We start from the raw sequence: 12,906 nt of genomic DNA, 5'->3' as shown, positions 1-12,906 counted from the left end.
AGCAAGGGGCTCTCAGAACTCACTGTGAGGAGAGGGCTGACTCCTGCTCAGCACCTGGGGACCTTCCCAGAATGGGCTGCGTGTAGTGGTTGGGAAGGCCACCTCCTGGCACTGGAAAACTTGTAAGCCTCGGGGAAGAGCAGAAAGGAACTCTCTCTCTGTCAGAAGCACCTATGGCTGGGTACTACTGAACATGAACGTCAAGAGGAAGATACTGGGCCTTCACTGTGAGATTTTAGGCAATTATGTGGGGATGAGGACATATTTCTTTGGCGCCACAGAAACAAACTGGGGAAAACAAATTTGACATTTGTCCTTAATCAGAAATGTGTATGGAAAGGGTCAAGCCTCACGTCACACATTTGGTATATTTGTTGGGCCTAGGTCCCCTGAGGATTTCCTTTTCTTCCACAAAGAAACCCACCTCAAATAGGAGTCCAGACCTCAGGAGCCAATGGGCACTCGGGGTGGAGAGAAAGCTTTCCTAAAGAATGAGTTACGACCAACAGGACAGATGGAGAGGAAATGGAGCCAAACAGTGAGGACAGTGTCCCCCTGACCTCCATTCCACTTACACACGTTACTTTATAGACAAACAAAGACTGGATTGAAAACTGGACAAGGGATTGCCAGCAACCCCAAAGCTCTACAGATTCCCACTACTCATCCTTCAACTGGAAGTGCAGTCTTGTCAACTGCTAACAGGCACCACCTTCCACAGCTCCCGCCTCCAGCCATCCCAACACTCTGCTGGCTTACATCATGCATTTTCATGATTCCAACTCAAAGTGTGTTTCTAATCATTGCTTGTGGAAATTTACCCAGAGGATGACTAAGTGCATAGTACAACCTGCCGTGATCCAATGGGGAAAGAAAATGACCAAGTGGAACTGTTTCTCCCATCAGAAAGCCAAGCCCAGGGCCAGCCACAGCTGGGTACATGCGGCAACTGATGGAAATTCAGGCGGGGGGGGCCAAGGCTGAGCCTCCAGAACCTCGCTGAAGCATTTCAGGGAGAGGGGTGTCCGAGCACCTGGAAGGGCCCAGTTAATCCAAACAAGAAAACTGTCTCAGGCCGAAAAAAAAAAATCTTCTTTCCCTGTCCTTCCCTCTTTCTCTCAAAATACTTCCTTTTTCATTAAATCAGATCTTTTTTACTTCCAACATTGTATTTGAAAGTTTCAAAAAGAGAAAGATTGAAAGAAATGCACTATGAACACTCACACTCACCACTTAGATATTACAATAAATGTTTTGCTATATACATGCTTCATCACATATCTATCCACGTATACATTGTTCTAAGAATTCCCATTCCAAGATCATGACCCTGCTATAAAAGGGCATCTACTTGGCTGCTTCTTGCTACAATGCAGTTGAGTTGTCATGACAAAGACGCTATGGCCCATGGAGCTGAAAATATTTACAACGTGGCCCTTTAAGAGAAAGTGCGCTTACCCTTGATCCAAAATAAGCCGCCCACAAGGCATTATTTTAAAGACATTTTTACTTACACACAAAGGATCATGATTACATAAAATAAGGTATAATGCAAGTAAAGCACTTCTTACTCTGAAATTCTCTACTCATGTAAACTAGGTCCTCGAAATCCCAGGTACTTACAGCTCCTTAAGATTCTTCATCTTCACAAAGGCATCGAACTGAACAGATCTGATAGCATTCTCTCCAAGGTTCCTGCAAAAGAATACTCTACTTATGCAAAGCACTCCAGGCATCCTCAAGTCAGCCCCTGTGTGAGCCAAGAGGTGCAACCATACCAGGGGAAAACCTCTGGGCTAAGCCCAACGTGTACTCAGCACTGTTAAGCTGTTGTAGTGGACATATCAGCCTGGGCCAGCATAAAGTGCCCTGTTGAAAGTGGAAAGGAAACCAGAGGCCTGTGGAGGAGCTGGTAAAATGGCGAGGCAGGGCGAGAGGACGGAGGAGGGGATTTGTCCGAACACCAAGAGTGTTAACTGCGTGCTCGCCGACTGGCCATATGTTCTGTAACTGTTCCTGGCATAGGCAAAATAAAGGCCAAAGTTGAAGCCGACTTATGATGAGAAGGAAGCAGCTGGCATTTCCAAATCGCCTGTTTCTCGGTTTACAAAGATGCGATTAGATTGCTAGCAGACTTCCCAGGCAGCCGCATTTGGCAGGCCTGGGGTCAGGGAAAGTCTGGCATGATACTCACAGGTGCTCCAAGCCGTCCAGCCCCAAGAATGCTCTCTTTGCCACAGACTTGATCTTGTTTCCAAACAGTGTCCTGCATTTTCCAAACACCCAAAAAACAGGGGGAGGGAGGTAGAGATAGGGTAGACGGGGAGAGATGAGGGAGGGGTGGGCAAAAGAGAACACACAATTAGGACAGTGCTATCTGATAAGTCTGTCCAGTGAGAGGCAGGTGGAAATCTGACCTGCGCTGAGCTTACGGGTCTGAAGTATGCAGGCCTTCCCCTTTCTGAAATGAAATACTTTTATCTTTATTAGAATTTAACAGTGATGACAGGATGGAATTGCATGCACCGTCTTGCCTTAAAAGGCCTCTTACGATGTTAAGTGGAAATCACCTTGTCCAACCAATGCTGCCTCTCTCCAAGGACCACCCAAGGCTGGGGGGTGCGGGGGGGTGGGCGGTGAAGTTTAGCCATGGCCTCATAGAAGCGGGGACTGATCACCGTGTCAGTGAGAAGAGGCAGAGTTAGGGAAGGTAATGAAAACTCTAAAACCAAAAACTACCGCCCCCTTTTGAAAACTGCATTCTGGGGATAAAGGTTCCTAAAGGAGGCAAGAAAATGGGTCCACTGAGATGGCGCCCTAGCTCTTTGCATCTGAAGTCTCCCCAAAGCAAGCTGCAACTCTGCCTATAAGAAGGCCCCTCAAGGCCTGGAGGGCCACTGTGCTGTGGCCTGTTTAGCAGGAGCCAAGATTGCCACTGATGTTAATGGGCCTGGGCTCATTAAATCCCATGTAGACATGTTCCTGAAAGTCAACCTCGTAGGTTATCTATTGCCTGTGCCCCTCGGCCGTACCCATGAGAAGGGACTCCTGTTTCCAGGCAATTCCAACTATGGCCTTAGCAACGACTATTGAGTTTTCTTAGGAACCAAAATCTGCCCCCTGCAATACACAAGGAAGAAATGAATGCTTCTTCCACTGGGCTATGTAATCCAAAGGAAAGTCTGTTACCGGACTTCTGGACAATGGAGGGGGAGGAACACAACACCCAGAGTATGCCGGACATTGGGAATGAAGAGAATCAAGGTTTCAGTTTTTCCATCCTCATCAGATGCTCTGATGGGAGCCCACCAAGGTGTTCCCTCCAACTCCCGTTAGCATAGAAAACTGTCTGCCTGTGAACACCTGAAGGTAATGCTGATGGTCAGCTGTGTGGGCTTTTCAACTTTGATGCCCATCGGGATTATCCTCTAGGGTTTGGTAAAAATGTGGACTGCGGGAAGTCAACTCCTGAGAAATCTCAGACTTGTCAGATCTGGGATAGGAACTTTTAGGCAACAGGTACAGGTGGTCAGGACAGAAAGCCTTTGGCAAAAGCCAATCTGGTTCAGCCTGTCATAGCGGGGGTTGAGGGAATAGATTCCTTATCCAAGATCCCACCGAGAATCAGAAGAAAAATCTGAACAAAAAGCCAGCTCTACATTCAGACCTGCATCAAGAATGGGACTCACAAGAAAAAACAGCAAGCACCAGACCCTCCCTAAAAGGAGAAAAGAAAGGAAGTGTGAGCCTTGAAGAAATCCAAAGATGTCAGAGCAGCCCATACAGATCCCAGTTTCAACCTAATTGCAAGGGGCCCCTGGGGCCACCTGGGGAAATTCCCATCTTCAGGAAGACAGGATCAAATGCGCCAGGAGGAGGTGCTTTCTCAACCTGCTCCCTCGGGCACCACAGGCCCCCACTTCTGGGGCATCCCCACCAGTGGGGCTTCCCGATGCCCCCCACTGCCTGAGGAACAGACTCTTGGGTCCTCCATTCATGCAGCCCCATCAGTAATTATGAGTCCAGCCTTCAGACAAAGCCAGCTCTGTTTCCTGCCTCTGGAGGCTAAAGGGCCACAAAGGCCAAAGACCCCTTTGCCTTTTCTTTCTCTCCAAGGCAGTCTGCATGGATGTGAAAACAATCTCATCCTGAAAGAGTCCACAACCTCTCTCAATTTGAAGCTTTTATTTTAAAACAAATAAACCACACAGACACCATGCTAACTTAGGCTCCCCAACCACAGAACTAGCTGAGCAAATAACAGCACATGGGGCACTAAACCCAAGTGCTTCCAGAGTGCTGCCAACTTCTCACTTACTCAGATCCCCCAGGCCGAAGCACTGTGTGCTCCAGGTCTCAGTAAAACGTACTGAACTGTGCAGTGAAATCTCCCATAAACTAGATCCAGGAAAAAACTGTGCTTCACTTCGGCCTTTAAATATTAGTCACACTGACCTCTTTTACAATGTGGGCAGGCTGTTATTTCTAATGGTGACAATAGCGATAAAACAAACTCTCAAATTCTCAATTATGCAGGGGCGAATCATCTTGTTGGTAGATTAAAACAGGTCCTTACGTTCTCCCAGCAGACATCTGGGGGCTGGGAGCTGGTGCTCAAGCTAGCAGACTGTGACGGTTCTAATAAAAGGCTGCTCTGTGGAGAAAGGAGAGCTGGACTGCGAGCCTGGAGGATGCTCATTCTTTCTCACATGGTAGTGGGCAATTGAGACTTGGCTGCACCTGATCCAAAGCTCCTCATGAAGGGCCGGTTGGTCCGAGCTGTCCGCACCACCAACTCAAAGCGGACACTGACTCTGGAGAGTCACCTATCAAATCCTCTCACACGTCTCCCAGCCAGCCCAGCCAAAGTCTCCCAAAGGTCTCTGGGCTCTTGCTAAAGCAATCCTGCAGGTCCTGGGGGGCGGGGTGCGAAGGTGGTGCTGGCACTGACTGGGAGTAGCCCTTCCCCACCTCTCAACAACGAATACCACTGAGAAGACAGGAGGGGCAACTACTCCCCCGCTGGAGGACAGCGCCTACCTAGGCCCACTCCGCCCCACGGAAATCGAGGGGCTTAGTCCCAAAACCAAGTTCTGCATATTGCCCCCAACACTCCCTGTCACACACACCACTCTGTGTAATTCAACCCCCTTTCCCAAGGAATGCCATGGAGAGAGCTGGAACCATGGGGTAGGAGCTTGCATCGTCCACTGTACACAAGTGACTCAACGCTCCTCTCTGCCCCTAGTTTGTGCTGCATACGCCCTTCCCTCTTCATGCCTTGTGACGCTGTGCAGGCCCCCAGCAGGTGTTCCATAAACATTCGGAAAGGGGGGCCACAGGATAGATCAGTGTAATAATCAAAGGCCAACTACGGAGAAAAGAACCTGCGAGAATCTAGGAGCATTTTCGCCTTGCCAGGAAACTTCAGTTTGAACAACTATCCAAAATGGCTGTGCTCAGCAGCTGCAAAACGTAAGGCAGGGCCACATCCACCCAATCTTCAGAGACAGAAGCCCTTTATAGCTCTGCTGCTCACTTGCTCTTTTCTTGGAAAACATTTTAATTTAGGTCTGGCCTCTTGCATGGCAGAAAGGACCCTAAGTCCTGGCATAACTGAGTGAAGGCCAGAGAGGGTTTCGTTTCTGCCTTCCCATTCTGAGGTAAACCCCTGACACCACTCAAGTGCTTCAAAGGCAGGCCTGCAGTAGGTCACAGGGACTCAGAGCACTGACTGCAGCCCCAGAGGCTGAATAAGTACATGAGACACAACAGCTCTAGAGGGGCAGCCCTTCTCTGTGCTGACATGCTCCCCACTGCTAATGGATCCCAACAGACTTGCCAGCAGGGCACTCAGATGGTGTCATGGCCAAGTCTCCCAGCCATGGCGATGCCAGAGAGCTTCCAGGCTATGGTCTGAGGAGACTGAGTGGGCAGAAGGTCAAAGCAGCACTGGTTACTTCCTTCTTCCCTTCCCTGACCCTTCTTTTCCCTCCTTTTCTCCCTCCTTTCCCTTCCCTTCCTTCTTTCCTTTCACAATGTTTACTCAACATCTTCCATATGCCACGCATAGTGGCTTTTAACCACTATGGACTATGCACCAGGATCACAGGAAAGCATTTACTCTCCTTCTCCCCTTTTAACATGGAAGATTTCATACACCATCACAGGCAGACGAAGAGTGTCATGAACCTCACATACAGCTGCAACCACCATCCAATCATGTCAGTCTTATTTCATCTCTGCCTCTATCCACTTCCCATTCCCCAACCTGGCCAGACGATTGGGAATCCAAATCATAGGCATCATCTTTTTTTCTTAATCCAAGAGGAAGAAAATTCTTCCTTTTTTTGCAACATACTCATGATACCATCCCATTTAAATAACTGCATATATTTAATCATACAAAAGAATTAACTGTTATTGTACCAACTTCCCCTAACTATGTGCATTTCTCCACTTTTTTTTTTTTTTGGAAACAGATACAAAGCCTCCAGCCCCAAGATTCTGATCAGTGGGACTGGGTGGGAGGGCTAGAGACCCTGCATTTTAACAAGTTCTCTGGAGTCTCAGTCCCAGGTCAGTATGGAACCCACTGCTTCTGGGGCACCCACGTCAAATAGCACAGCACAACTGAGGAACACTTGGGCTCATGCTAACTTCTTGGGACTTTAATAGAACTGTGGAACCTAATCCAGGAGGCTGAAGTGGAAAAAACACAAGGGAACCGACAGCAGGCAATAGGAAGGTGACATCAGGCTACGAACACAGCATGGTTTATGTAAAAGTCCTGGCACCCCCGAGGGCCAGCCTACCTCACATGGGGAAGAAGAGCCTCCTTGAAGCCATGACACCCAAGAATGGCTCCAAGTTCCACTGAAGGGACATGCCCCGCAAAGATGCAATGGCACCATCCACTGTCCCCACCCTCACCCATCTATTAGTTATGGCTGAGGCATCACACAGGGAGGAGTGTGCTGAATGGCTGCCCAGGTGCCCTCTGCCCCAGGAGCCAAACTCCCATCTCTTCAGGTGAGTGCATTCCTTCTGCCTCACCCCACTGTGCTATCCTGGGTAAAGGGGCCAGGAGGTGAGGGAGGAGAGAGTATTTTTGTTTCAGGGAAGAAAAAGAAAGACTGACAGGCATTCCTGACACGCTGTCAGAATACAGAACACTCAAGAAGAGACACAATCCTCAGAGAGCCCAAATAGCTTCTTCTTACTCAGAACTCTCTGAGTATAAAAGGTGTGAAAAACCCCACTTTTCAAAACAAATCAGAAACATTAAAAGACTCTCCCTACCACAGGCTTTCCTAAGGCCTCATACTACACTGCTGCTTTCAAAATATTTACTTTACATTCTACATGGCTTGTTGTCAGGGACAGGCTTGGGGAAATGGAGTGGTGACTGTCTTCTGTGTCTGGTCCTCCTTCAAACCCTCCTTCTGAGAGGCTAGTAGACAGTAATAATTGTTCCAATCCCCACTCTTGTATGTTCCTTTGGTAGCATCTGCAGAAAGTGCTGGTGGGATGCAGAGAGAGAGGATGGGACAAGGGACATGCAACCCAGGCTTTAGGACCAGATAGGCAGATGCTGCCCCTGCACCTATCAGCTTGTGTGGTCTTGGGCAAAACTCCTTCAGCTCTGTTTCCTCAACTACAAAAAAGCTGCATAACTGAGCCTGCCCTCATGAGACTGTTAGATATATACACGCACCTCACAATATAACTGGAAAGTGCTAGGAGCTTAAAAAAATAAAACAAAAACATCAGAAACCTTGAATAAAAAATAGCTACTATATTATCTTTGGTAAATGATTGTTTCTGTTTAACATTATGATCAACAACAAAAATACTGACCAAAGACTCAAAACCTTCAAGAGTTACTCAGCTTTAGAGAGCTCACACAATTTCTAGAAATTGAGTAACACTCCGCTGTACAAAGAATAAAAAAAAACTGGCTGTTTTCAAGTCAGTCATGAATTAAGTGGGAGAGAAAATCCAGCAGGCCTCCAGACACCAGGTCTTTCTTTGGCCCCAAAAAACTAATGCCCAGGGCGGTGATGAGACTACTGGAAAGAGAGAAGTCGGGAAGTCTCCCACTCTCTTATTCAGAGTTTTCTTCCCAAACAAAAGAAGATAAATGCGAGCCAGCTCTCCTCTGGCTTGGCCCAGAACAAAGGAGGTATGGGGGGGAGCCAAGAAATGCCTTCACATGCATAAGTCCCTCAGAACTTCAAACAAGACATACTCACAGCTTGCTGAGGCTGTCAAGCCCAGTGAAGGCACCACTGGTGTCCTCTATTGTGCCCGAAATCTCGTTATGGTCCAGATCCCTGGGGAGAAGAGAGAGCTCACCATCCAGTCTGAGTTCTCAACTCTTTCTTCAACATAAGTTGAGAGAACAGACTGACACCCAATCTGTCCCCTCTAGGTGTATTCTAGCTGCCCAGCTGTGCTGTACCATCAAGGGAAGTGCGCGCTGAGCCACAGGAAGCCCAAATTAGCACACCTTGCAGTGTGGCCTGGCTTTCTCAGCCTACCCACAAAGCTGACCCACCTTTTGAGCAAGCAGCTTCCCAGTCAGCTATGGCTGAGCCCTGGGAGAAAGACGGGGGTGCAGACAGGCCACAGGAAAGCCTGGTTTGTATTCCACCCCTAAAAAAGCAGACATCTGGCCACTAGCACTGAAAATCAGCCAGATAGATTCTGTAAGGTTCCCATCTGCTCTCATACCAACCAGAGCCCCTTTTCTGGACTTGACCAAGAAATTGCAAAGGGCACCTGGAGGAAAGGGATGGTGATGAAAGAAGCTCCAGCATGGGGCCCTCCCAGAGGCCACCTCCATGCTGGCAAGTGGGTTTGAAACCTGGAGCCTACATTTTTCGCAGGGCCTACACAGGCCCTGACTCCAAGCCAGGGACGACATCTGGGTGCCGAGTCAGACTTGTGACCCATTTGCCAGGATAGGAGGATAAGGCCAACATTTTCAGCCCAGTCTCCTCCAACAATGCAAATCACAAGGCCAATGACTCAGCTTCCTCCCTCAGCTTCTAAGGGCAGGTCACAGCGCCAGGCGAGAAGTCCCACCTGGCGCTAGGCCCCCATTCTGCTACACAGTCAGCCCTCTCCAACTTTCGACAAGGTTCTCGGTTCCTACACCTTCCTCTTCCAAGCCCTTGCAGATATGGGCCAGGAACAGAAAGGGATGCTTCGCTTGACTCCCATGAGAGCCTTTGGAAGGAATCAAAGTTGCCAACGGGGAGGGAGTTCTAACCACAAAGTGAAATGCTTGCTCTGACCTTTATTTTATAGCAGGAAGCTCAAAGAGCTGAGATTCTGCTGCTGGAAGGGACTTCTTTTAATGGGTTCCTCCCTATTATCTTCATACTGAAAAACTGGGGACCCAGAGCTGTGGCTTTGTGTGCCTGCTGCCTTGCTCCCAGCCTGGCTGCCAAAACTTTTCTTTCTGGCCCGCTCAGTCTGAACACTCCCTGCCTTGTTATTCAGGCCTTGCAAGGGCTCGAAGGCTGACCTCAGCTTGAAGAGCCTGGCATCCGGGCTCTTTCGCACTCTTCAAGGGCTCAGGATTAAAGCCTACCCTGCCCTCTCCACCAGGTGCAAGTGCAAAGGCCTCCCTCCCTCTTCCAATGGGACAGGCCCTCTCTCTGTAGTGGGGCATGCCTGGGAAGGAGGGCTCAGAACTCCTACCACTGTTAAAACTATACACTCCTCTTTGGGAGCTTCATGCCAATAACTGCCTGCAATTTCTCTGAAGCCAACAACTGAAAAATTTTAAGACCCCCGAAAAAAGCACCCTGCAGCAACTTCGTGCAACTCCACCCATAACAGGAACTTAGAGGGAAATGACATTATCGCCTACATTTTGTTAAATGACCCCTAGTGAGGCGCAAGGGAAAACACAGGATTCCCTGATTACCTCTCTTGGAAATGGGGCCTCCTGGACACAGGGTATGCTGGAGAAGTGCAAACGTTACCCCGAGAGACGAGCCTCAGCATTCCCTTGGTTCACACAGAAAATATCCTGGACTTAAAAATGGAAGTCGCAGAGGGAGGAAGACTCGAGACTGGAAAGACTGACCCCAGGGCCACTGTCCTGGAGGCTGCTCCAGCGCTTGGCCCAGGGAGGCTTTTCCCAGGAACAGGACCCCAGGATCCCGAACGTGACTGCGAGAATTAGCACACATAACAGGTCAGCTCTGGATCCAGTTCTGACTCACAGCCAATGAGAAGGGAAGTCAATGAAGCAGTTGGTTTGCTCTGGCCTGCCCTCCCAGCTGGGGCCCCCTTCAGTCTGTCAACCCCACACCGGAAGACATACAAGACGCGCAGGTTTTTGAGTCCCTTGAAGGCGCCTTCCGCGATGTGGCTGATGGAATTATGGCTGAGGCGCAGAATGCTCAAGCTACTCAGGTCGGCCAGGCTCTCTTCATCCAGCCGGGTGAGATTGTTGAAGGACAGAATCCTGAGGAAGGGGAGAGGGAAGCAAATGTCACCATAAGGTCACAGGGTTGCCCTCCTCTCTCCTCTCCTGAACATCAAGCCACATGCAGCCAGGTCTCAGTGGGAAGGGAATACCTCCACGAAAATCCCGAGGCCAAAAGTGGTTGGGCGGCTAGAAATCCGTCAGGGCCTACCACCCAGATAATCTGACTCCTGGAATGTTTGTGGAGGTCCTGGAGACCAGGATGTGTGTTAAACTGTGGGGACTACATGGGAGTCTTAAACTTAAGAACCCTCAAGGGTCCAACCCTTTTATGTTGGTGCTCATGGCCATTCCTGATCCAGGCTATGAAGGACTTCTCACGGCAGTGGCCTGAGACTGGACAGGACCCCAGCGGGTTTTCACAGTGAGCAGGAAAGCCCAGTTAGACTCCTGACATTGGCCAGCAGAGGGCACCACTAGCCACAACCTGGAACAAGGCTTCGTAGAACTTAGTGCCTAACCTTTCTGTGGGACCAGTGGCTCCCACCTAGACTTCCTTGTCCCCCGCACCAGAGACAGCCTCTAAGTACGATCCTCCTACTGTAAGCAGGACAGGAAACATGTCCCCAAATCACACACCTTCCCTGAGTGTGAGAATCAAACCTTCCTTGCTCTCAGCACACCTCCTGCCCCCCAACACGGCCCTGGGTTGGTTACTTGGCATGTTAGTCATCTATCATTGAAAAATGGGAAATCTGGTCTGGGGCAGGAATATGGAAAATAAATTTGGAGAAGATTAATGAGTTTTTAAAGGCAGCAGGGAATAACATTCTTTCCCTCCTGGAGAAATAAGTCATAGTGCCTGTCAGTTGCAAAGACCTGGCAGGAGATCAAAATTACATCCTCACCTGCAATTAAAGAATTTAGCTTAAAGGAGGGGTGAGGAACACACTGGAAAGCAGTCCTAAATCTGGCTCCGAGGTTACCTGGGTGTCAGGCAAACTGCTAGGCTGATGAGGGCACACGTCTGTGACCTTCTCTGCCCCTTCTAAAGGGCACAGAAGACAGTCTCGCACTGCCCACCGGCCAGAGGGGCCCAGAAACCATGCCCTTCACCACCGCCATATCAACACCAGTGACTCAGAGGACTGCCCTTCACCTTACCCGTTAGTCAGGTCTGGGGGACTTAGAAGACCCCTCCCGCTTTCCCGTGGCTCCCAGGCCTGGACAACGGAAAACCGTCCTGGGGGTTCCCTAGTGTGGTCACGGCCTAAGCAAAGAGCCTGTTGGAAGCCATCCACTACCACAGCAACTGCACTGCTGTGAAGGGTCCGGAAGCCAAATCCAAAGAGGGTTAACACATGTACACACAAAGAATCCAAGGAAAGTGAGCAAAAAGATAGAGGCAGGACTATTGATTTCTGCTTTAAGGAATGATGGATTCGCTGAAATATAAACTCCAGGTCTGAGTGGGGTGTATGAGAGGAAGGCATTCAGAAAGGGGAGAACATAGAAGCACAGATAAAAACACCAGTTATAAGACTCAACATTAAGTTTCAACGTCCCACTAAGTTTGTCTGGTGAGGTCAAGAGAGAGACAAGAAAGACAGAGGCTAGGCACTCAGCAATCATTTGCTTCAGTGGGTGAATCTTTTCCTACAGTCAAGCCTAGAGAAAAAGAAAATCTACCCAAACCCTCTTAAAAAAAAAAAAAAAAAAAAAAAAGCACTCGATAAACTAGAATTGAGAAACCCTGAACATATTAAACTGAGATAAACACAGTGAGAGCCCACTTTTTTCCTCCAAAAGCATGAACCTCATAAGCACGGGACAGAAACAAAGGCACATGAGTATGCCCATTGAGTCCCAGGCAATACCACTTTCATTACCAGTCTCCCACCCTGACACGGCAAATAGCCCAAGCCAGCCCCTCCCAGAGAGAGTCTGTCCCTACCAGTTTCAGGAACCTTGGGCACCACCTTAGGAGTTCCCAGTCCCAGCCTGGGAGCCCTGTGTCTGGGAGTCTCCCAAAGGAAAGAAGGCGCTGTCCATCCTCAAGTGAAGTGTAAGCACAGTCACATCAGCACAGGAGCCTCCCTACCAGACCAGGGCACCGCTACCTGGGGAAGGGGAGGAGCGAGTGCCGGGGCAACTTGTCTAAGGAAATGAAGGCAGAAACTACAAGGATGTGTAAATTCTTCCACCCATCAGTGTGTCCTCTCTTGCTCTCAGCGTCACTGTCCTTTCTGTGTTTGAGCCCAAAAAACCCCTTTATTAAAGAAGCCCATGTTACTTGTCATAGCCATTAACATACAATAGCTCTCAAAACAGCTGCAAGGAGAGCATTTCTATAGCTCGCCCTTTAACAGAGCACTCTACCTCTGATAAGAAGGCCTTGGGGCAAAGGCTCCTTATAGTGTCCTGGGGCTACCACTGCAGGGGACACAGAGGGGGGATCA

The 12,906-nt window shown here is 49.2% G+C and overlaps 1 protein-coding gene across 3 annotated transcripts in view; it reads right to left on the bottom strand.

Annotated features, from left to right (window-relative positions):
• LRIG1 (leucine rich repeats and immunoglobulin like domains 1) overlaps positions 1-12,906 on the bottom strand; it is a 108,553-nt gene that overhangs the window by 15,449 nt on the left and 80,198 nt on the right. For 2 of the 3 annotated variants that reach the window (XM_039851711.1, XM_039851713.1), the window contains 4 exons: positions 10,343-10,486; positions 8,256-8,336; positions 2,195-2,266; positions 1,624-1,695 (listed from right to left, as the gene is read on the bottom strand). In XM_039851711.1, coding sequence (XP_039707645.1) covers positions 1,624-1,695; positions 2,195-2,266; positions 8,256-8,336; positions 10,343-10,486 — 369 coding nt within the window. The remainder of the gene's footprint in view (positions 1-1,623; positions 1,696-2,194; positions 2,267-8,255; positions 8,337-10,342; positions 10,487-12,906) is intronic. The other variant, XM_039851712.1, reaches the window with a different exon arrangement.

Source organism: Pteropus medius, unplaced genomic scaffold (genome assembly GCF_902729225.1).
Source record: "Pteropus medius unplaced genomic scaffold, Ma_sr-lr_union100, whole genome shotgun sequence".
Taxonomy (NCBI): domain Eukaryota; kingdom Metazoa; phylum Chordata; class Mammalia; order Chiroptera; family Pteropodidae; genus Pteropus; species Pteropus medius.
The sequence above is the reverse complement of the archived record's forward strand: the minus strand, read 5'-3'. Positions and strand labels throughout refer to the sequence as shown.